The 26,179-nt window shown below is 39.6% G+C and overlaps 1 protein-coding gene across 2 annotated transcripts; it reads left to right on the plus strand.

The window, feature by feature from the left end:
- Positions 1-4,821: 4,821 nt before the first annotated feature.
- LOC124552549 (mitochondrial import inner membrane translocase subunit Tim17-B-like) lies at positions 4,822-15,051 on the plus strand. Of its 2 annotated transcripts, none has more exons than XM_047126866.1 (3): positions 4,822-4,957; positions 5,351-5,540; positions 14,446-15,051. In XM_047126866.1, exons 2-3 carry the CDS (start codon positions 5,368-5,370, stop codon positions 14,756-14,758), a joined length of 486 nt encoding a protein of 161 aa, XP_046982822.1. In that variant the 5' UTR covers positions 4,822-4,957; positions 5,351-5,367; the 3' UTR covers positions 14,759-15,051. The 2 variants fall into 2 exon arrangements, with proteins under 2 accessions (XP_046982822.1, XP_046982823.1); XM_047126867.1 differs by having other exon boundaries at positions 4,863-4,965.
- Positions 15,052-26,179: the final 11,128 nt, after the last annotated feature.

Consider the following 26,179-nt stretch of genomic DNA (forward strand, 5'->3'; position numbering starts at 1 on the left):
TAATCATGCAGAAACATTTTTACAGAATCAAAAATTTTATCTCTTGCAAGAATGTATATACTGTAAAGGAAAGTGTGTTACCTTAATCACATACTGAATTTTCAGCATTAAATGGCGAGTTCCACAGTTATAAAGCTATAAATACGAATTATTTTCATAGATATGTAGATACTAGGCCCTATATCAATAAACTATGTTAGATAAACATAAAATAATTTACGTTATGCTGTATGCAGATATAAAAAGTGTAAAAATACTGTATTAGATATACCAGTATTAAAGAAAAAGTTGAAAAAGGTGTTAACACTCCATGGCTTTCTACAGCAGTGAGCCATGTGTACATTATTTATATTGACATGTCTGTCACTTTGTTCAAGAATGGGATGTGTTTTACTATGTCTTTCACATAAAGAAACTTCCTGCTGCTGCTTCTCTGTTCTGACCATTTCAGTCAAACAGTAATTGAGAAAGCTGTGGAAATGATGAACCATGAGTAAATGTGAACAACACAAGTGAAACAAACTTTAATAATTTACCAAAAGAATTTCATTGCCACAAAGTTGTTGAAATGAGCTTGGGAAGGAACAATAGAAATTGCATGAGTGAAATTAACTCTATAAAAGAGTTTTATGATCTGATTAGTGCTAAGATCAGTTTGTATCAGCGACTATACTCACCATCTATACTACTTATGAGGATGTATCAAATATATTATATAATAGTTATTAGCATGTATGATAATAGCTACATTCACTATTGAAAGAATTTTTGTGCATCATATATCTTAAATTATTAATTGCATTTAATCATTGTGTTTACTGCATCAATATATTTTCAGTGTGTTGGTTATGTATGCCAACTATGTTCACCACATTACTAACTGTAATGTGGAATGAACACCATATTCACTCTCTTAATATTTATACTATTTACAAATTCCTAGTGCATCAGCTCTGTTTACTGTAAATAGCGTCAGAATTTTTTAATTTTATTTGTACAAAAGATGAAACCTACACAGACCATCCAAAACATTATGGCCACTGCCCAGTGTGACGTTCGATGCCGCTTGGTGGTATTTTGGGAGCATGACACACTAACAAATGTGTATAACTGTAGCAGACATGGACAGGGGATCACCATAGCGAAGACATTGGCTGCAAATGCGAAAATCCATTGAGACAAGCCCTTTGACAAAGCGCAAATTATTATTAATCAGAGCCTCTGAACGAGTATCTCGAAAACAGCGAAGCTGATCGAATGTTCACATGCTACTGTCTTGAGCATCTGCAGAAAAAGGTAGAAGGTCAATGATACTACCATTAGGTGCTAAATGGTTGGGTGTCCACGACTCTTCGTAGTATGTGGCGTTCAGAGGCTTGTCTGCTCTGTAAACTCTATAAAATAGGATACATGGTAAACTGTGATATCTATTTTGGAAAAACATAATGCTGGTGCATGCACAAGTGTTTTGGAGCACACCGGTCATCATACACTGTTGAATATGGAGCTTCGCAGCAGAGCACCCCTATGTGTTCACATGTTGGCCCAACGACGTCCTTAATTATGACAGAAATGGAGATGGGGCCACCGGAATTCGACCGTTGATCAATGGATACGTGTCGACTCTTCAGGTCAATCACATTTTTTGTTACACTAGGCTGATGGTTGTATACATAAACGCCGTCATCGAGGTGAACTGAGGCTTGTAACGTGCAGCGTGCCATGGATGCAGGCTAGTGGGAGCAGTATTATGCTATGGGAGACACTGTCCTGCACTTGCATGGGACCAGTGGTAGTAATCCAAGACACGCTGAGAACTGCGTGCGCCTGTATCCCTCCATGCTTGATGTCTTTCCCGACAGCGATGTCGTCTTTCAGCAGTATAATTTCCCATATCTCAGAGCCAGAACCACACTGCAGTGGTTTCAGGCGCGTTATAGTGAACTCACGTAAATGTCTCGGTGACCAAGTTCGCCTGGTGTAAATCCTATGGAACCCATGTGGGTCGCTATCGGACGCCATCACCCCATATACAGATCAGTGGCCCGTTATTTACGCGAATTACATGATTTGTGTGTAGACACTTAATGTCACATACCTCCACACACCTACCAACAAACTTTCGCATCCGTGGTGTGCAAAATAAGTGGTGCATTTCGTTCAAAAGAGGGACAAACAAGCTATTAACTAGGTATTTCATCCTGCATGATCAATACTCAATAGCAAACAGAGATTCTTGATAGGTCTAAGAAGTTCTGAACTGGTGTCAGTGTTGTGTGTGTGTGTGTGTGTGTGTGTGTGTGTGTGCGTGTGTGTGTGTGTGTATGTGTGTGTGTGTATGTGTGTATGTGACTCTAGAAGTGTTGAAATATCACATAGAATATAATACACTCCTGGAAATGGAAAAAAGAACACATTGACACCGGTGTGTCAGACCCACCATACTTGCTCTGGACACTGCGAGAGGGCTGTACAAGCAATGATCACACGCACGGCACAGCGGACACACCAGGAACCGCGGTGTTGGCCGTCGAATGGCGCTAGCTGCGCAGCATTTGTGCACCGCCGCCGTCAGTGTCAGCCAGTGGCATACGGAGCTCCATCGCAGTCTTTAACACTGGTAGCATGCCGCGACAGCGTGGACGTGAACCGTATGTGCAGTTGACGGACTTTGAGCGAGGGCGTATAGTGGGCATGTGGGAGGCCGGGTGGACGTACCGCCGAATTGCTCAACACGTGGGGCGTGAGGTCTCCACAGTACATCGATGTTGTCGCCAGTGGTCGGCGGAAGGTGCACGTGCCCGTCGACCTGGGACCGGACCGCAGCGACGCACGGATGCACGCCAAGACCGTAGGATCCTACGCAGTGCCGTAGGGGACCGCACCGCCACTTCCCAGCAAATTAGGGACACTGTTGCTCCTGGGGTATCGGCGAGGACCATTCGCAACCGTCTCCATGAAGCTGGGCTACGGTCCCGCACACCGTTAGGCCGTCTTCCGCTCACGCCCCAACATCGTGCAGTCCGCCTCCAGTGGTGTCGCGACAGGCGTGAATGGAGGGACGAATGGAGACGTGTCGTCTTCAGCGATGAGAGTCGCTTCAGCCTTGGTGCCAATTATGGTCGTATGCGTGTTTGGCGCCGTGCGGGTGAGCGCCACAATCAGGACTGCATACGACCGAAGCACACAGGGCCAACACCCGGCATCATGGTGTGGGGAGCGATCTCCTACACTGGCCGTACACCACTGGTGATCGTCGAGGGGACACTGAATAGTGCACGGTACATCCAAACCGTCATCGAACCCATCGTTCTACCATTCCTAGACCGGCAAGGGAACTTGCTGTTCCAACAGGACAATGCACGTCCGCATGTATCCCGTGCCACCCAACGTGCTCTAGAAGGTGTAAGTCAACTACCCTGGCCAGCAAGATCTCCGGATCTGTCCCCCATTGAGCATGTTTGGGACTGGATGAAGCGTCGTCTCACGCGGTCTGCACGTCCAGCACGAACGCTGGTCCAACTGAGGCGCCAGGTGGAAATGGCATGGCAAGCCGTTCCACAGGACTACATCCAGCATCTCTACGATCGTCTCCATGGGAGAATAGCAGCCTGCATTGCTGCGAAAGGTGGATATACACTGTACTAGTGCCGACATTGTGCATGCTCTGTTGCCTGTGTCTATGTGCCTGTGGTTCTGTCAATGTGATCATGTGATGTATCTGACCCCAGGAATGTGTCAATAAAATTTCCCCTTCCTGGGACAATGAATTCACGGTGTTCTTATTTCAATTTCCAGGAGTGTATTTTGATTATATTTCTACATAATAAATATGAAAATTTGTTATCATGTTACATTATCTGGTATGTCTGTACATCTCTTTCTAAGTCACTTGCACATATAATTGAAGAAAATGAACAAAAAGTGAATGGCAATAATTACCATATTATTACTGTGCCAGGGACATGTCTCATTGGGACAAGAGAATATGACTAATGCAATAAAACATATACACAGAAGTGCAAGTATTGTGCACTTGTACCATATGTTCGCTGTCTGTTTTCACAGAGATGTTGCAAGTCGAGGTAATTATACAAGTTGACAGGCATAGACCATAGGTGACCAGTATTGACTTGATTCTGCTCGATACCAACCTTAGTTCATGAAGCGCTTGATTTGTAAACTAAAAGAGATTTCGGTAATGTGACCTTCCGGGTGGCGTTTTGGAAATTTAGACTTCTTAAAACTTTATTTTAACTTTTTTCTGAGCATTTGAAAAGTGTGAATACAACATTTATTTCACATCGCTTCAAGAGCAACAGAGTTCTATCGTAGCACATCTCAAAATCTGTGGTTCGAAATTTTTTTCTTTTTTTTCGCCAGAGGTACCGGTAATGCGTACCGATGCGTACTGTCACAAATCAAGCACTGATTTTTACTGTCTCCTTTAGAACTGTGCGTCAGTATTTTGTAATTTGTATCAACAATATTTAAGTTTCAAATGTATAAAATCATTTAAACTGTCATTACCTTCTTGTGTCCCCTCTATTATCACAGAAACAATGTGCCTATATGATTTCTGTATGCTGACTGGCTGCGTAGCGTATGTGTGACGCAAAACCGACACACGATTCCTGCACCCTCCGCGCGATAATACTTTCTTTAAAGGCACATGTAATTGAGGTTTTTAGCAGATAATCATATCGAATATTGGCAGCACCGTACTCTGGAAAATATCAGTAAAACAGTAAAACGTAAGCATAGAAAATTGTTTCAAATTAATATGCTGATCGAAAACCGACAAAGACATAACACGATGCACGTTGATCTATGGACAGAAACAGAACTGTGATTTCTCTGAAGCGATTTTCTTTGGTGTGCGGTGGAGGATAGTGGTGGTACAGACTTGAAGTTTGAAGTCAAAAATTAGGGTTTAGTTACGTGTGTCAGTATTCCTGTAAGTAGGTCTTCAATGTTCTGTATGCGGGTATTTTTATGGTTATATGTCTATCTTGTTTGTACGTTGACCACACTATACATATGTGTAGGCGTATAGGTTAAATGATGCAATGCTGGACTCTGCTTTGTGAAATTAAATTCTCTTTAAAATTTTGGCAGTTGTCCATTATACACCACAATATCGACACGAGTGTGTTCTGCAATGTAATCGCACATCTTTAGCAAACAGGTTTTGTCACAGAGTTTACCGTACCAGATTAACACACGTTTTTCCGCATGATGCTAAAATACCAAGACATGTTTTACCATTTTTTAAAGCTCATTCCATGTACTGACAATTGCAAACTTTGTAGTATATAATGATATTAATTGTTATTATATATGGTTGCAGTAAAACAGCCAGTCGTAATGGAAGAATATGCTCGAGAACCTTGCCCATGGAGAATAGTTGACGATTGTGGTGGTGCGTTCACAATGGGTTGTTTGGGTGGTGCTGTTTTCCAGAGCATTAAAGGATTCCGTAATGCGCCGTCGGGAATCTCCCACAGATTGATGGGCAGCCTCGCAGCGATTAAGCAAAGGTCAGTAAAATCCTGTATCTGAGTAGTAGTCGTACTATTGAATACGTCAGTGGTTGTAAAAACATTCTGTATAGTTGCTTTACAACTTACTGATCTGTTTTGAAACACTTTTAATTTCGTGTAGTTATAAAATTGAAATCGTTTTCGGTTATTTTGTGTATGTTGTTGGACTCATTGTTTACTTCAAGAAAATGAGTTTCTGTCATTGCCTTACTTTCACAGCTGTTCTCACACTGTTTGTGTAGCGTTATGATACATCTCTGAGGGTGGATGAATTTCAAAATATATCGCATAGTTAATGTTAATTTCGGAAACTTTCAATATAATGTAGCATTCTGCGTATCTGTTGTCACAATAAGTTTGTTTTTGTTGACAATGTCCTAACAGCAGTAAGTCATCTTGTTCTGCTGGTTAATTGTAACCTTCGTTACTGCCTGATGACATTGACTGTCTTCATTAAAATGTATCTTTGAATTCCAGTATGTGTAATGTGTGCTGTATAATAGCACATATCTCATGTGATTCCATTTGTTGAATTTCAACTTACAATCATTCTTTTCATCTTTGAACCCAATGCAGACCTCAGGCTATGCTAAAGATCATTGTCTCCATTACATTCCTTCTAAAATATAGTATAGACTTAAAACAATATATTTTCATTGTTTGTTTATTTTTGTGTTTGTGAAGCTACCTTGTGGTGTTACACACCACAAATTACCATGGGGTTGAAGTTTTCTTGTTGCTGCAGGGTTTGCTGTTTTGCAGTTTTAAATTTCAATAATAACACTGGAAAAATGAAGTTGAGAATAAGGTCTATAATTTATTCTTAAAATCTGTTTGCAAATTTCTTATGGTCAGGATTAAAGATGCTTCCAAATGGAGAAATCAGGAAATAAGTTCTCTCAGAAAAGATAACGCATGGCATTTCAGTGTCACAACAGATTAGAAATGTCCAGCATGCTAGAAGTGGTGAATTGTTAAGTATGGTAGGCACCGTAGGCATTAGGGTGCCCATTGTTTCATGCTTACTCAGTACAAAGAGTACTTACTTCTAACGCTGCTGTACTTAGCTTAGCAGTCTTATGTCGAAATTGATGGAAAAAGATTGCCAGTCTAAGGCTGTTAGATAAAATGAATCAGAATTTCATAGACTGTAAAATCATTCTAGGGCATCTGTCATCTTTCTATCAGTTCCCATAAAGACTCTGTATGGAAATTGACAGTGTGCTTGCGAGCATAGGTACTGTTGTGGGGTGGTGAGAGAATAAGGATCTCGTGCAGGAAGCCAGTGTGTTGTTAGTGGTATGGCACGTATGCTCGTCAGTGGAAGTGACAGCGGTCCAGTAGAGCTGTGCCAGAGGTGGATTGATGTATTGATCATTTCAAACTGTGCTCAAGTTTAGTCCCCCCACTTGTGGGGAAAGGAATGCACATGGTGATGTACTTATGAAAACACCACAGAGCCCTTTAGTTAATTATCCGGAGGCATTTCTTGGAACACATGCTGTCAGAGACAGCAAAGGACTTGGAAGAGCAGTTGAATGGAATGGACAGTGTCTTGAAAGGAGGATATAAGATGAACATCAACAAAAGCAAAACAAGGATAATGGAATGTAGTCTAATTAAGTCGGGTGATGCTGAGGGAATTAGATTAGGAAATGAGGCACTTAAAGTAGTAATGGAGTTTTGCTATTTGGGGAGCAAAATAACTGATGATGGTCGAAGTAGAGAGGATATAAAATGTAGGCTGGCAATGGCAAGGAACGCGTTTCTGAAGAAGAGAAATTTGTTAACATCCAGTATTGATTTAAGTGTCAGGAAGTCATTTCTGAAAGTATTCGTATGGAGTGTAGCCATGTATGGAAGTGAAACATGGACGATAAATAGTTTGGACAAGAAGAGAATAGAAGCTTTCGAAATGTGGTGCTACAGAAGAATGCTGAAGATTAGATGGGTTGATCACATAACTAATGAGGAAGTATTGAATAGGATTGGGGAGAAGAGAAGTTTGTGGCACAACTTGACCAGAAGAAGGGATCGGTTGGTAGGACATGTTCTGAGGCATCAAGGGATCACCAATTTAGTATTGGAGGGCAGCGTGGAGGGTAAAAATCGTAGAGGGAGACCAAGAGATGAATACACTAAGCAGATTCAGAAGGATGTAGGTTGCAGTAGGTACTGGGAGATGAAAAAGCTTGCACAGGATAGAGTAGCATGGAGAGCTGCATCAAACCAGTCTCAGGACTAAAGACCACAACAACAACAACAACAACAACAACAACATGCTGTAATTATTGTACTAATTCCCAGTGTATTGCTTGACTTGGTATAACTCCTGCCATAAAACCAGTGTTTGTATTCGTGTTTCATTGAAGATTATCACTTGGTTTTGAACCAAGTGTGACAGCCTTTCATCACTTTAATAATCTTCAGCCAGTAGGAATGAGTATGCTATAAAGAAAGACAGAATTATCTCTACTATACAATAGATATGCATACATCTCCAGCCTAACCGATGGAAGTATTTTATTTGTTCCACGTACAGTAAGTACAATACATTTTTTTAGTGTGAGCATTGCCAACTACATGATGCTTGTTTGCAGAAGTCATGAGAATGGTGTGCTATGTGGTGAACACAGTGCACATAAAATACATTTGCATTTTCATTCACCATAGAAAGACAGCATTTGTGCCCTTTGTTCACCATGCATGGCTTAACCCTTAGATTGTCAAGGTAACAATCTAGCATTACCCTCTACTGGTGCCAGTACTGTCAGAGTGCCGATTTGTCAGGACTCTGTTTACAGTTAGGTACTGCGTTGTTAGTTTGTTGGCTGTGTGCTTAATACTAATGTTTACATTTCGTTATTTCATCTGATGTTCTTGTGCATCATTGTTGTTTAATATTGTTTCTGCCCTATTTCTCTTTAAGTTAATGTTATCATTTTGTTTATTTCATTCACTTTTTAAATTTATTTTTTAAGAATGAGTTATCGGAAAATACTAGTGCTACAGAGTATTTTAGTGTAAGTAGTAGTGGTTCACAAAGTCACAATTTTCTTGTGGGTACAAAATGAAGACAGAACATAAGACATAGTTCACTAAAGTGATTGCGTCTGAAACACTAAAACTACCACCATATCCATTTCACAAGGTACCTGCACTAAGGCATGTGCCACCAGTGGGATCTTCTGGAATTGAATATTTCAATTTATTTTTCAGTGCTGGGTTACTTCAAATAGTTGTCACTGAAACAAGTTGCTCGTGGAAGCAATTGATATCTAAACATGATGCTACTGTGTTCAGCCCATATAAAAATGGAAGAATAGTTTGTTGGTTGGTTGATTCAGGGGAGGGGACCAAACAGCGAAGTCATTGGTCCCACTGGATTAGAGGAGGATGGGAGAATGAAGCCGGCCGTGCCCTTTCAAAGGAACCAGCCCAGCATTAACCTGAAGTGATTTACCTGCAGTGGAGTGTCCACTGATATGAAACTTCGTGGTAGATTAAAACTGTGTACCAGACACACTCGCATCACAAGTGTGTGCAATTCGAGTTCTCCAAATTGAGGCAGTCGGTCCATTCACTGTATCTGTAACATCTTTGTGCTGCTGAGATGTTGCTACTGTTCTCAAGGAAGATCCAATCACTGTACTGGCATGGAGGGGCCTTGAATCAGATGTAATATCCACACTGCACAAGATGTAGTAGTAAGTTTCTACTACTGGGTCTGTAACACCTTGAATTCTAACTTGTCTTAATTCATCATCTATCAATTCTATATATGTTGGGTGCCAGTAGAAGACAGCAGGAGGAAAGCTGAAGCTAAATTCCGTGTTGTGGAAATCATTTGCGTAAGAGGATTGTGTAGTCACACTATTGCACATACTACTGTTTGGAGAACGTACCAATAGGTATCCCTGGCATAGAGAAGCAAACGAAAGAGTTTATAACCAATGTCACTAGCTCCGGATGGAATCCCAATTCAGTTGTACAAGGAGTACGTTACGGAAGCAGTTCCTTGCTTAGCTTGTGTTATTGTGAATCTCTCGTAGAGTGCAGAGTCCCAAGCGACTGGAAAAAGTGCAAGTTACTCCTGTGTATAAGAAGGGTAAAAGCACGGATCTGCAAAAGCACAGACCAATCTCCTTAACCTTAGTTTGGTGCAGAATTCTTGAACATATTCAGGAAACATTCAGAGTTTATCATAAATTTCCTCGAGGTAGAAAAGCTTCCGCGACAAACCAGCATGGATTTAGAAACAACTGCCCATGGGAAACCCAGCTTAATCGTTTTTCATGTGACATCCTGTGAACTGTGGATGAAGGGCAACAAGCAGACTCCTTATTCCTAGATTTTCGGAAAATGTTTGACACTGTCAGTGCTTACTAATTAGATTATGAGATAGGTATATTTTGTGATGCCTTCTTAAGAAACAGAACAAAATTTGTCGTCCACAGTGGTGAGTGTACATCAGAGAAATTGGTACCATCAAGAATCCTGCAGGGGAGTATGATACGACCACTCTTGTTATCTTTATACATAAATGATCAGACATACAGGGCAAGCAGAAATCTTTGACTGTTTGTGGAAGTTGCTGTGCTGTATGGCAAGATGTCATCATTGACTAGTAGAATATGAAATAACTGAGAAAAAATTTCTAGTAGGTGTGGTGAATGGCAGTTTGCTCTTAATGTAGAAAAATGTAAGGTAATTCAGATGAGTAGGAAAAGATACCCTCTAATGTTTGGATTCAACATTAGTAGTGTGCTGTTCTACACAGTGATGTTCATTAAAAATCTAAGTGTAGTGCTGCAAAGCCATATGAAATGAAATGAGTGCATAAGGGTGCTAGTAGGGAAGACAAATGGTCAGTGTGTTTTTTTGTTTTGAGAATTTTAGAAAAGTGTAGCTCATGTATAAAGGCGACTGCACATATAACAGTAGTGAGACATGTTCTTGAGTACTGTTAGAGAGTGTTGGGGATTCCTACCAGGTCAGATTAAAGGAAGACGGAAGCAGTCCAGAGGTGTGCTGCTATATTTGTTACCGTTAGGTTCGATCAACATGCAAGTGTTATGGAGATGCTTTGTGGACTCAAATGGGAATTCTCGGAGGAAAGATGGAAAATCTTTTTGGAAAAAACACTATTGAGAAAATTTAAGAGAACAAGCATTTGAAGTTGACTGCAGAAAGTTACCTCAGGAGATGAGTCTGGTGGGTGATATAAGCATCCAGTTATCATCTTATGCCCACTCCTGATATTGAGTCTTGCCCAGTCTCACATGCATCTTCAATTTCTATGTTGGTAGAACTGAGTTTCTTGTCTACTGCGACAAATACGCTGCCTCCATTTGCCTGTCCTTTCGATATACACTTAAATTTTCCTCAAAAATCTCATTGCTATCAATTTCAGGTGTCAACCAGCTTTCTGCACCTAGTATTATGGGTGCTTCACTGCTTTTTAGGAGTACTTCAAACTCGGGCACTTTGTTGCAATGATGTGGCAGTTTACCATTAGGATTTTAATACTCTCACCTGTGGGAAGCATGTCTTCTGATCTTACACTGATACTTCTGGGTTATCTGGATTGGATGGAGAGTCACCTGAAAAAAAAAAAAAAAAAAAAAAAAAAAAAAAAAAAAAAAAAAAAAAAAAAAAAAAAAAAAAAACGGAGATACGGAAGCGTCCAATCCCGCCCGTCTGCTTTGACCCATGACGTCACACATATGGCGGATACAACCATAAACCACGATCCCAATATGGCGCGTATAAAGTCGTTACGTACACATTATGAAGACGAAAACACACACACACACACACACACACACACACACACACACACGTTCCACAAAAAGCCTAATGACACTAAAGGGACAAGTGCGGGAAATGGGGGGGGTTTTGGCTGGGGACAAACTAAATATAAACAAATTTAGACACCCACCTCCATACAAAACCACGCAAAACGACGAAAAAAGCGGACATCACAGAACTCCCCAAATACCACTAAACACAATATCATCTGAAATTGGACACTTCCCTTGACCTATATAGCTCAACACGATGACATCTAGAAACACGCCACACAAACAAACCAAACTCCGCGCCATCATGACGTCACACACAACACCCTTACATCATGGGTCAAAGCCGACATGTGAGATCGGACACTTCTCTTGACACAAAGAACCTTATGTGCACCCCACACACTGTCAGCTACTTGAGTAGCAGCCTTTAATGTTTAGTGCATACCTGACTCATTTAGGGGGAGCTGACAGTTCTCAACCCTATTGCGCAAGTTCAGGAAGTCACTGCCTAGCTTGTCACAGAACTTTCGAAGTATCTGGTTCAGTCCTTCCATTTGATTCAGAACCAAAAGAGCATGATCAGGTCTGGGCACAGTGCTCCAATTTGTGAGCTGCTTTGGTACTCCATGCATAATGCTGGAAGGAGCCAAGGATGACCTCACAGCCCGGTCAACATGCATCATATGTTCCAATGTGCACTACAATCTGCAGTTGGTTGCACCGTGTTCCCTCAATAGCTGTTGGAACAGCCTCTTAAACATGTTGAATGAGGCTGCCAGGCATACACTCTAAGTGCGCCTGGTGTCCTTCCCTGTCCCTTGCTGCAATTTCCCTAAGGGGTACCATCCTTCACCGTGCATTTCAAGTACCGACGATTAATAGACCCCCTACCCTTTTGCGTTTGCTGCCTCCTGGCACCGGGCAAAACAGGTTTCCCCAAAACAGGTGAAGTAAGTTCCACTGGCTCATTTTAAGTGAAAGACGCACCTCAAACTTTTTAGTTAGGGGGATCGATACAACACCGCGAGTCCTCCCTGGTCCCCTTCCACCCTGTACTGGACACTTGGAGCTAACATTGACATGTCACTCACAATAAAGTGGAAGACTAATGACAGATCTTGTACTTTTAGCAGAGGGGACTGGATCCACAGGAGAGGATATTACCTGTACCTCTGCTGCAGGTATCACAGTTACTTGGCTCTCAAGAGCTCTTCCAACACAGCAATTTGCAGCAACTGCCAATTGTTTGACAGAGGTCAGGCCCCTTTTCAGCTGCTAAAGGCCCCGTAAAAAATTAAATGTGTTGGACAAAATTGCTCTTATCTAGCCACTGATTTGCCAAGCAAACCTGTACACATTCAATGTTCCAGTCTAACCTCACTTGGAAGCAGACACTGTCATCTTTGTAAGTATTTTGACAGTAATCTGAACTTCCACAAATGCAGACAAACCAATCCTGGCACAGATTCCAGCACTGTGTTTGAAGAAGAAGACTATAGTCCAGGGAATGGCGTAAAATGAGAGATTCGCCTGTAAATATCCGATAAAGGAAACATTAACCTCCTAAAGGAGCAAACTTAACTGTTGAGCTCACTCTTATGTAGCCACGGATGTATCAAAGAAGCCTGTACACTTACCAAGAAAGCTTGTCAGTTTAACCTTACTTTTGAAGCAGGAGCTTTTCATGTGTGCTGTATTTTGGCACTACTGTAAATGGCAATAGATGCCGATAAAGCATTTCTAGTACTGTGGAGAGCTACATCAAGCCACTCTTCTGACTGAAGACCACAAAAACACCACCACTTACTCTGGCAGTAAAGACACTGCTCCAGGGAATTGTTAAAAATTATAAGGAAATATATAACTGAAAACATTTTATTGGGAAATATTACATTAAGAACCTGATGATTACATCAACTTTCTGTGGATGGACAGTGAAACGTTCAATAACTTGTTCGGCATTACTTCACCTTCACATTGAAAAAGAAGACCCAAGTACGCAGATAATTTATTCTGTACTACTTATCCCTTTAGGACAGCTCAGTAAAGAGCACAATGTAGGAACATATTGCTCACATTGTCTGTGAAAGAACCAGAAACTTAGATTTCTTTTATTTCATCCCACTTTTTTGTGAATGAATGTGTGGGTAAAATATTAATTTTGTTTATAACTTTTTCACGTGTGATACATGACTGGCAAAAATTCTATACCTCTACCATGTTTGTAATTGTCAGTGCTTTTTTTTTATACTTCACCACAGTTTTCCATGGCTGTGGAAATTCACAATACTAGACACATAGTATTAAAACAATTTTTCACTAAATATGTGCGGCGAAATATCATCACAAATAACATCCGCCATCTTGTCAAATTTCTTGCCAATCAAAATTTTTGGTAAAAGATCAAACACGATCTGTGCTTTACAAACATGTCAGACAGAACCATACATGGTCAAATATTTGGCAAGCATATTAAAGTTTGACAAAATGTTTTATGATTTATGGTGGCCTTAATGGAAGCTTTTTATGGAAATCTCCTGTTTTAGGAGACAGATTGGTGTAGAAGTTATGATAATCAACAAGTGCTGTTAAAATTGGAAACAGAGTGGTGAGGAAAAGCCACCATGCACCCTATAAAAGAAACGTTTAGCAGTGGGCACACACAGAGTATTGGTAAAAGTAATTCAGCTATCTAACCATCATGTTAACCACATAGCAACGGATCCGTATTAGTTAACTGATGTTATTTTTCTGCAAATGTAAACCACCTGGAAAACATGAAATTTATTTACCTACTAGCTGTTTTCCTTTAGTCGCTACCTACATACGTACATACATCAATACATACATATATACAAAAACAGACCACATGTTGCATATAAAGCTATACACATAGCAGGTATATTTAAATGAAGTTTAAAATGTGTTAGTGTATTTCAGTGTTATAGTGCTTTAAAAAGTAAGTGTGTGTGTGTGTGTGTGTGTGTGTGTGTGTGTGTGTGTGTGTGTGTGTGTGTGTGTAACAGTTTGAAGTTCCCATTAAATTGTGTGTGAAGTTTCGCTCCTACATCATGTTGAGATGAAATTTATGTCCACAGGTCTCCTATCATAGCTGGAAACTTTGCCGTATGGGGAGGCATGTTCTCAACTATTGACTGTACACTAGTACACTTCAGACAGAAAGAAGATCCATGGAACTCAATTATATCGGGTGCAGCAACAGGCGGAATCCTGGCGGCTCGATCAGGCTTGCCGACCATGGTAGGCAGTGCTGTTGTTGGGGGAGTCCTCCTCGCCCTAATTGAAGGGATCGGCATAATGGTAACAAGACTCACGGCTGACCAGTTCCGACCTGCCAGTCCAATAATGGAAGACCCTGGCCAACTAGGCAGACCACCAAATGTACAATAGCATAATACGAACAGCCATTAGTTGCCGAATTACCTGTTATGCCAGTGGACAAATCTTTTGTGATTCTATGCAGTGAGCATATTTGTAGTGCTCTTCAGAAACTTGGCACTCGCTGCCTGTGTTTTAGGACCTTTGAGGATTACTGGCACATGTTGAGATCTTTTGTGTAAATAACTGTAATGTATATAATTCCATAATTTTATGTACTGTAGTAATAGATGAAGGTGAAGCAATAGTTTCTGATTTTTAAATTTGAGAGTTGTTTCATTTTTTAATACAACTGCACACCATTACTGGTACAGTTTTTTATTTAATATAATGTTAAAATGTGTTCCTTACTGTACATCAGTGTCCTGTTACTAGTCATCATGTGTGCACATCTGATAACATTCCTTGTCATTTTTTCGGCTCAAAGAAATATTATAAATTTACTGTTCGTTTCATGACTCTGCTTCCAGTCATTTCATTTCTGGATTGTTGGTATTATATGAGACTAGTCTAGTAAAATATGCTGTGGCGTGAGGTCAGACTAGTGTGATGTAAATACAGAATTTCAAAAGTCAGTTGGCATCTGCTGGGAAGAAAGTATTCTTATCTGACTTGTAACTCATAAACAGCTCAGTTACTTTTCTGATTCCTAATGTGGAAAAATAATGAACAGATTTTGCCTGTTATTGCTGTTTACTATGTTTCCACTCCTCTAAAAACTACTGATTAGCTGTATGTGGTAGTCTTTGCTGCCTTAATAAACTATTACTCTTCTTGATGTGTTGAATGTCAGCAGAAGTCATTAACAGTTCACAGCATATATACTGTTCACTTACGAAATTAATGTTCACACACTCAAAATTGTATTTAATAATTCCCCAGTGTCAGATTTAAAGCAGGTACACAATTGACATCAACAGATTGGCACCGACTGATGGTTTGTTTACGCTAGACAAAATGTCCACATCATAATGTTTATGATGGAGCGTGATGTAGTTTCAGCGTTAAGATCTGAAAGAATGGGAAAAGTGTGGTAACTGAAAGTACAGATGCAATGTAAATAATTTAACAACAAACTAAACTAATCTAGATGCTGAATTGTCAGAAAGGGTCATAAACAATAACAAAATTTCCTCTAGTTCAAATTCTTGCTCAGTGTTTTAGTATATAAAACACACACACACACACACACACACACACACACACACACACACACAAACTTGAAATGGATGCAGCATTGCATTGTTTGACGCTTTCCCATATTTATTGACTCAGTTATTACAATGATCAACTTGTATATGATGCTTCATACATTGTATTCATCACAGGTTAGCATATACATTACATAATAAATAATTTGATAATGGTTACTGTGGGTCCTGCCCGCTTGTCTCTTGTAGGGTACTGAAAGGACCTTGGATAGCTATACAAAAATTCAAGCAAAGCATATTAATAGTTTTTACACCCCTAAAGTGAACTGGCAATACTTAACTTTGGTCTACAATGGTGTCGCAAGCGATGGGCGACATGGAAATAATCAAAGTCCTTCGCTAATTAGTGGTCATGTATGCAAGTGATATAAGGCACAATTCTCAGTATAACAGTTAAGATGACGGCTCATCTAATGCCCGGATACTACTCCCCAGCCGAGGCTGGCAGAAGAGGCACTTACAATCTCTTCGTATAGAGGTTGCTCCTGTCAAGGTGCGGTCCTAGTCAGTGGGCTATTGGCTGTCATCTCACAGCCTTCTCTGCTCTTGCATTCATCTTCGTGTTGGCCCTTGTTGTTATGCTGGAGCAGTTACATATTGGTAACTACATCTGAGAAATTTAATGATATTTACAGACTGACTTGCCACATGACATCACAGAAATGAATGCGAACTACTGACTGGCTGAAGTATAGTTAGTTTCATATTCTATGGATCATTTTGCACAGTAAAAAGCAGTGATGTGGAAAGAATCATTTTACATCCACGTCACAAATTAATTTGCACATATGGTTATATTCTCAACATTTCTAAGCGTTTTTCTTTGTGTAAAACAGTAATAAATGAATGAAGATGTGAGTTAGTAATTCCTACCCACCGATTTTACATATCACAATAATCAGAATTATCCTACAAAACAGGAGATGTCATGGAGAAACTTTCTCAGTTTGTCTCAAATTTCCCTCCACAACCATTTATACAATTGCATGAAAATAATAGTTCAAATTTGTCATTAAATTTTGATTTATAATAGGAAAGCTAGCAAAATTGGGGGGGGGGGGGGAGGGGTGCGCAATTTCAGTGAATTAAGGAGTAAGCTGGTTGACGTGTTGGATAACAAGAAAACTGGCAAAGTTATATGTATTGTATTGTGGATACAACATGTACTTCCATGTGGATTCAAAATTCCCATTAGAAAGCCTAAAACATTGAATGGGCATATTTGATTTTTGTAATCAGAAAAACTAGGGATACAAAACAATGTAACTGAATTTTGGAAATAATCGATAATTGAAAATGGATCTTTCTTGAAGACATGAACTTTGTGTGGATAACTTTTCAAATACTGTATGGTAGTTTCGGAAATAGTAAGTTGTTTGCTAAGAAGATGGGGGTGAGGGCTTTAACCTGAGGTGGACCACTTCAGCCAGAACAAATTATTAGCTCTCACCATATTTGATCTAGATGTGTTTCTACCAATTATCAAATTATTGGTATTTACTCATAATAAATTATTTTTTGTGTACATCAGTTAGGTTATAAGCATCAGTAATTGTGGCATTACCTTTGAACATCAAACTTTAAGGTTCTTTGCTTATATAAGAAAATAGAGAACTTATGTAACAATTGTATGTATGTTCATCATAAAACCAGATCATATAAAGGTAAAAATGTATATTACCATGAGTAGTGGTACAAGAACTGATAGGATGGGCACACCTTCCTCTGTTTCAAATGGAGTGAGGGTTGTGTTGGGTTGAGTAGATGGGGGGAGGGGACTGGGAGGAGGTGGCAACAGGTGTGTGGTATCAAAATGACCTCAGCACTGGTGAGTTCATTCTGGCCTCAGACAAGGGGGAGTAGTTCAGTGATAATGTGGGGGAGTGTATTGGGAAGGAGAGAGAGAGAACAGAGGAGTGGAGACGGTGGGGAATAGTTAGTGGATGCCGGGTGAGTCAGGTTAGGGTCCAGGGGCTGTGGAGATAGCAGAGTTTGAGCCAAGAGAATTGTACAATTAGTGTTCTTTGTGAGGTCAGGTGCCGTATACATAAGTCAAGGAAGCTGGTGTTTGAGAGGAGGATCCATATGGCACAGGTTTTGAGTACAGCCACTGAAGTCGAGCACACTGTGTGGTCAGCAGCTCTCAGCCAGAGTTTGACAGTGGCCAGTTATTCTGGTTAACATCTTCTTGGTCTTGCTCATGTAGAATGTTGTGTTGATACTCCATTGCTTAGCCAGTGCAAATCAGGCTCAGCTGTATTAACAGCACTGGGAAGATGGGACTTCCTCTGAAAGGCTGCAAGGTTCTTTGTTGGTCTTCACAGAGCAGTGACTCTGTCCTGATTACACAACAGTGTTCTTCACACTACCAGAGGACAGATGTCCTTCATAGTTAGATGAACAATGTGTAGACAGTCAGTTTAATTTCTAAAATTTTAGGTGCCAGTCTGCACGTCTTCAGCAATACACTGCCCTCCCCCCCACCCCACCCCCTCCCACTATCACAGCCATAAAAATGAAGTTGGTCACCTATTTCACATTCACTGGTTCCCAGTGCAGCAGCAAATTTTAATTACATTGCAATTTAATACACACATACTATCTTAAATCTCTGGTGCTGAGTTGTTCCAGGGAAGTGCTGGAATGCCGTTTGGCTGAAATTTAGCCCTGGATACAGTGTTGTAGTATCAAACAGTGTAAGGGTGCTAATTAGACAGCTGTTGGGGGTTCTGATGCCTAATTTCCACTGAGTGAATAAAAGCAAGCACAAAGGAATGAATATTCAGACAATTTGCCACTGTTCACTACCGTTCTTTTATTTGTGTGAACTAACAACTGCAGTAGAGGGAACAGAGTATAGTACCAATCCCATGATCACTTTGTTTTTGCTAATATTCACCACACACATTTCACTCGAGAGACACTAGCAAAAGCCACAATGTAAAACTGTGATGTTCAGGTAGGATTATTTTCCATGGAAAGTTTGCTACTTTTTTGAAGGGGAAATAACATACGAAAAGAAAAATGTAGGTCTGAATGAGAGTGAAATGCTTATAGGTAGTGCACTTGATCATTGAACTATAGCTTCAGACTTCCATAGCGTTATTCCAAAACCGTGCATACATCTCGCCTGACACTTTTAAGTGGGTTTGCATTATTGTTAAAAAGCTAGTTCGGTCTTGTGCTTCTTATACCAAAGTAAGTTCATATTTTGAACATTTTATAGCCATAATAAAAGTATACTGACATCTTTGTTCTACCAAGATCAGCCAGGAAGATCCTCCCTCAAAGTGATGTTAATACAGTCGAGCCCTGTTTGCACTGGCTAAGCAATGTGGTATCAACAAATGAATATTCTCTTCAGTGTAAACAGTACATGAGCACAAACAAACATCATTCAGTCATGCTGACCAAAAATAAATATGCATGGTAGAAAATTGCCATAGCACTCAAATATCCATCTGGGAAAGTGGCAAGACAAAAACTTCCATTAGTTGCTTCCATCAAGCAGGAACAGAATGAAGAGGCACAAGCAGTTGTATTCCTTTTTATTGAAAAGGGGCAGCACAATTTCATTGAACACAAGCAAATACAAATATCTAACTTTCAGGGTGATTAATGTCAAATTGAAAGTATGCAAAAGACCTGCTTATTTTTATGGCATGCTTTAGATTTATAAATACTGATTTATCACTGTTATTTTATTATCTATTGACATAAAAGCTTTGTAAAGAAATACCATATTATCCCTTGATCACACTTTTCCCCCAACATCCAGCTAGCTTTTTTGAAGCAGCCATTGTGACCAGCTGTATGTATATTATACATTAATTGTATTTTTTACATTAACTCCTTTCTGTATACCTTGAGTGCTTCATATACATAATTTTACATCAGAAACTGAGATATAGCAACTATTGAAATTCAAGAGTTGCATCAGTAACTGTCTTAATTTGCTAAGTACCAGCAAGTTAGCCTATGTTGCTCGTGGCTAATTAATGTCCTGCTTTTAAATTCCCCCATCAATTGCAATGCAAAGTCAGTGAAAAATGTCGGTTCACATTAGGGTGTCCATTTCATTTTCATTGAAAAAGGGGACATTTAAAATAAATCAGAGAAAAACCCGGGACAATGAAGAAAAAAATGGGACATGAATATTGTATTGACTGAATTTAATATACATACAAGTTTACCTTTACAACGTGCACTCAGATGATCCCAAATCACTTTTTACAATTATTCTGCCACACAATCACCGTACTTTTCACTTTTATGTACTTTATCACGAAGTGCATTTTCGTTTGAAATTGTATCATAAGTCAGTACACGATACACCATTAAAGTGTGTTTTGACAATGACCAAGGCCCTCACTGTTTCAACTTTCATTCTGTTTTTTCATCTGACCACAAAGAGTTCACTAACGAAAAAACACGTTCCGCAGCAGCATTTGACCCAGGAACTGCCAGACAAAACTCCACCAAATGAATCATGTTTTTCATGTTAATGTTTTTACTTTTGAAATAAGCAAATATTTTACACCACGTTGCAATAACACTTTGTCTCCTCCTTCACTTTTTATGAAGTTCTGTGCAGACGAAAATTCATCGAACAGTTTGTCTTCAACAGGAAAATTTGGTACAATACTTTTTAACAAAAACACAAGTCCTGAATATGCTCCCACTGTAGCTGCTTCTTTTCAGTATTAACCCAGTCAAATGCTTTAAAAGGTGTGAGAAATGGTAAACACCATTCTTAAATATACTCAATGCAAGAGTCATAGAAGATGTCAGCATAAATATGAAATTGTTCTACAGTAATTTCACCCTTTTCCAGCTTTCTTAGTCTCATGTACAAAGAATGTGAGAAATCTTTGGGATTTTCTACATTGTAACTTGCCCAATAATTTATTTCTTGATAAACTTCCACTATTGTGATTTCTTGTTTCTCAATACATTTAATTGTTGTGGAGAAAGGTTTTAGCTGGCTAACAATAAAATATAAAAGAACAATAGACACAGGGTTATCGAAGAATTGCTTAATGATAACAGGACACTTATCAAGGGAAATGAAATTGATTTCAAAGCAGGAAATATCTCTACAATTCTTTCTAGCCACCTTGTCTTGCTGTGCCCAAGTACAGTTTTGTATTCAGTTTTAGTAAACTTACAGAATGACTTCAGAGATTCAACCCTTACTGTATATATGTGTAAATGCTGGTAGATCTTATTTGCAATTAATTGGCAGTTGATGGGTAGGCAATCTGAGCCAGTTTGTAAGGAATTCTGCACCACATTTGCTGGACAGCCAACACCTGCTATATTATTCACTGTGTTCTGTTGCAGTTTATAGAACAAATTGTTTTTTCCTTTCCTCTGCTTACCACCAAAATTGGTGTTAGTGTTGTCTGCAGAAACTGCAATCACCTTTCCCTCAAGATCATATCTCTGTAAAACCTCCAGCACATAATTCTGAAATAAATCTGAAGTTTCTCCAGCTAAATTAACCAATTTGAGCCCTTTCACCGTGATGCCATTTTCAGGGTAAAAATACCTGATAAGGAGAGGAACCAACTTCAAATCCAGATGATTCGATGTATCAATCATTACAGAAATGAATCGAGCACTTTTCAGTTCATTTAGAACGTGCTGTCCTGCATACGGTGCAATAACATTTGAAATGATTGCATTACATTTTGTGTGTCCACATGTGAATTTAGGATCGTAAAGGTTTTTAACAACTGCTGTAGTACAGTCCATTGACTTGAAGCTATGGTTATGCATTGCACTGTGGTATGCAGACGTAGCTTCTTATGCTGCCAACTGCCTATCCATTTCTGTTACTGATTTTATGTTTACATAGTAGTTACGCATTTATTTGCTCTTTTTGTTTGATCACTCATGCGATGTTTCTTCGTCTTAATGTGGTTCACAATGTCAGACCTTCCACCATGACCAATAGCAAATTTTGATCTGCACAACGTACATTCTACAGTTTCTCCACTACCAGTGATAAAAGGAAACTAGCTTTTTATATTGCTGTTAAAATTACACTTCCGTTTTGGCATAATGAAACAGTGATTGCACAGGGCAAAACATTAACAGTGTGGTGATGAAAGCGAGAGAGCAAGTATCAGTGGTGTAGAGTATCTCTGGACCGAAAGGACAGATTCAGTGGATCGATTTAGAAGAGAAGAATCTTCTTTGTTATTTGTAACCTATAGTGTGTTTAAAATTACTTGCGATTTTTGACAGTTCGGTACATGTTGGGGGTATGCTGAAAGTCATCACACGCTTCCTAGTGTAAATAATTGTGCAATTAATAGCGAGTCAAACAACCAATAGTGTAAAATATTCTAGCCAAGCAAAATCATAAAAAGGGACATTTGAGCGTCCCCAAAAAAACTTTCGGGGCAGTGGGACATTTTGGTAAAAAATGGGACTGTCCTGGGAAAAATAGGATGAATGGACACTCTAGTTCACATACATGCAAGGTTTTGGAGTAATGGTATAGACACCTGGAGCTACTTCAGTGATAAAAGTCCACATTACCACTACGCATTTCAGTATTGCACATTTACATTTTTTCTTATTCTGTGTTATGTTGCTCCTTAAAAAACAGCACACTTCCCATGTAAAATAATCCTATTCAGATATCAGTTTTGCATTGTGGCTGTCAATAGTGTTGTATGGAATGAAATGTGTGATGAATATTAGTACAAAAAAGAAACAATAACAAACTGATCATACGGCCGCTACTCTATGATTGTACTCTTCTGTTCCACCTAGGGTAATTGTTCGTGTGCACAAATGTGAGAGCAATTGTATATGTTTACCAGAGGACGAAAACAAGGTGTAAACACCCTGATGCTGGAGACTGCAATGCCAAGCAGAGGTAGATATTTGCCACCTGCCTTGCCAGTGAACTAAGCTCTTCTATCCTAGATGTCTTAAATATTGAAAGCCTTATTATTTTAATATCTTGATAGATAAAAAGATACACACAGCAAAGTACTTGTTCCTTTGTGTGCTGTAGGTACTAGTCAATAAGTATGCAATGTATTTTTATCCTCAGTCAAATCTTGTTGAAAAAAATAAGGAATGTGTTGTGGAGTACTGTGGAATATTTCTGCTTCAGTCTCCACTGTTTCATGAAGCTCCAGCAGGTAGCAGTACTGTATGTTGCCCTCAAAATGGCATCTCTAATGGATGTGTGTACCAAGCAGAGAGCTGTCCTTGAGTTTCACTTGGATGAAAACCAAAGCAGCCCAGATATTCTTAGGCATGTGAAGAATGTCTATGGAGACTGGCAGTGAACAAAAACAGGGTAAGTTGGGCGAGGCATCTGTCGTCGCAACAAGATTGCACAAGCCTGTCTGATCTCCTGCATGCCAGCCGGCTGCACACAAATGTGATCCCTGCATGTCAGAATGTGCACACACTCTCATTGAAGACTATCAACGGATCACTATTGGACACTTTGCTGCTAAACTGGATGTCTGTTGGTAGTGCTGACATACTGACTCAGCAGTTGTGGTATTCATAGGTCTGTTCCTGCTGGGTTCCTTACCACTTAACTGAAGACCATCTGTGCACAATTGGTTTTGTGTTACGAGGCTGATCATGATCGTTTTTTGTTGAACATCATCACAAGCGGTGAAACATGGGTTCGTCACTTTGAACTGGAAACAGAACAGCAATGCATGAAGTGGTGCCACACCACCTTTCCTAGGGAGAAAAAGTTCAAAGCTGCATCTCCAGCCGGTAAAGTCACAGCAGTGGTCTTGTGGGGCTCAGAAGCGTAAATTCAGAAAGCGACTCCAGAATGTTCGTCGTCCCAAAAAAGCAAACGAACTGCTACTACTCCATGACAGTGCAAGGCTTTCCACAAGTGTGCCCACATGAGGCACTCACAAAACTTCATTGAATTGTTCTTCCTCATCAATTCCACAGCTTGAATCTCAAATCTTTCATCTGTTTGCACTCCACGGGAAGCAGCACGTGGACGGTGGGGAAGTTATTGATGGAGCAAGACGTTGGCTCCAACAGTGACCAGTAGAGTGGTACCATTCGAACATACAGGCCCTCCTAGTAAGGTGGCGCAAGGTTCTTGCATTGAACGGAGATTATGTTGGAAAATAGCATTTTGTGACCAAAAGAGAGGGGAATAATATAGTTTATTGGAACCCAGAATAAAAATAACATGCTTTCAGAACATCTTTTATATAATTTACAGTAAACTTCGATATCTACATCTACATGGGATGCTCTGCAAATCACATTTATGTGCCTGGCAGAGTACTTATCGAACCACCTTCACAATTTTCTCTTATTCCAATCTTGTAGTGTGCGCGGAAAGAAAGAACACCTATATCTTTGCGTACGAGCGCTGATTTCCCTTACTTTATGGTGGTGATCGAGTCTACTTATGTAGGTCAGTGTCAACAAAATATTTTCTCATTCAGAGGAGAAAGCTGGTCATTGGAATTTCGTGAAAAGATTCCGTCGCAACGAAAAACGCTTTTGTTTTAATGATGTCCGGTCCGAGTCCTGTATGACTTCAGTGACTCTCAGTCCCATATTTTGCAATAATACAAAACGCTCAGCAGCAGATATGACGTATTTTGTTTACTCTCTTGCTTAACTAATGGGTCAAGTCTTTCACGAGAAATGTATTTGAAATTTTCTCTCTGCCACAATCCTTCGTTTTCTTGACACATGGGCCTATTCTAAATAGGTGCAACTTGGGTTTCTAATGGTGACATTTGTTTGCAAGTGGGAAGAAGAAAGACTGTATGCAGCTGAACAGTTAGCAAAGGCATTCATGGACAACTTTGTATGTGTATTTTTTATATTTCTCGAGTGGATTCTACCGAAATTTGTGTCTCTGAGTCAATATTTTCAAACCGAGAAATTAGTAATTTGTTCTTTGCATGATAGAATGTGAGAAACGTACAAAGAAGTCCTTCTCTGTTATATGTCTCCTGATTATATCAATAAAACTGATTTGACAGACATACATCCAGCAAACCCCGCCGAACTTGTGCCTTATACGCAAATGTATTTAGGTGTAGGTGTGATGGATTTCATGAGCCAATCTGAAAACATCTCACAAAAATCTAAAGTGACTGATTTCTACTACAGAGTGCAACACTTTCTTATAGTATCTTGTTGTGAGATAAAAAAGCGGTATGATTTCAACAATTCTGTTCTAAAAATGTTGAGTTGGTTAACACCAGAAATAGCATTGTCAAAAAGTGCTACAAGGCCCACAATGCTTGTTCCACTTATAAAGTCGGTTCAGAGGATTTCTCCAAAAGACAAAAGGCTTATGCAAATGATTGATGATCAGTGGAGAGCATTGCCACATGCAGAATTTCCCGAAAATCTACGGTCTAAAGAGGTGGACGAATTTTGGTTGTTCGTAAAGAACGCTAGGGACCTTCATGGTAACCAAGAGTTCCTCCAAATAGGAATCTTTGTGCTAAGATATTAGTTTTACCACATTCTAGTGCTGATTGTGAGCGGGTCTTTTCAAAAATGAATCTAGTGAAGACACCATTGAGAAATAAGTTGCATTCGGCTACAGTCAGCGCAGTAATGCTCACTTCCCAGCGTGTGAAGAATTGTGTACAGTTCGAACCAACCAGCGCAATGATTGCATCAATGAACACATCGAACATTCATGCTAAGAAGAAGTAATCTCATCGGCATAGTGACGCCGATGTGGAGTTCGACAACGATGCTTATTAGGGCAAGTTTAATTACATTATTATTTTTAATTATATTACGTACACAGGGATACTTTTAGATCGGGGTTAGCGAATTTTCCTTGCATAAAATCTGTGATGCTTTGGACACTTCCGAATTTATCTGGTTCTGAACGTATTTTTAATACGTAGCATCGCCATTAAAGACGTTTTGGTTCGTAATTAGGTGGTTTTATGGATAAAAATTTTAAAAGATGAGAAGACTTTGCCATTCGCGATTGAAAACGAATATTGTGTACGTCATATTATCAGCATTATTGTTTTTTTTTTAAGATTATCAATATACGATAATTTTAGATAAAAAACGATAATTTTAAATACAAAATGCCATAATTTTATCTTCTGGGGTTGGCAACGCTGATTCTAAATAGGTGCAACTTGGGTTTGTAATGGTGACAGGTTTGTTTGAACCACAGGAGAGGGCCACGAAAACGCTGGGGGGAAAAAAAAAGAAA

The sequence above is a fragment of the Schistocerca americana genome, chromosome 10, assembly GCF_021461395.2.
Source record: "Schistocerca americana isolate TAMUIC-IGC-003095 chromosome 10, iqSchAmer2.1, whole genome shotgun sequence".
NCBI classification, from domain to species: domain Eukaryota; kingdom Metazoa; phylum Arthropoda; class Insecta; order Orthoptera; family Acrididae; genus Schistocerca; species Schistocerca americana.

Bases quoted from the DNA above. Each gene is read 5' to 3' on its own strand.
- LOC124552549 (XM_047126866.1), top strand. From the start codon at position 5,368: ATGGAAGAATATGCTCGAGAACCTTGCCCATGGAGAATAGTTGACGAT. The intron at 5,541-14,445 runs GTCAGTAAAATC...TTATGTCCACAG, and splicing joins CTCGCAGCGATTAAGCAAAG to GTCTCCTATCATAGCTGGAA.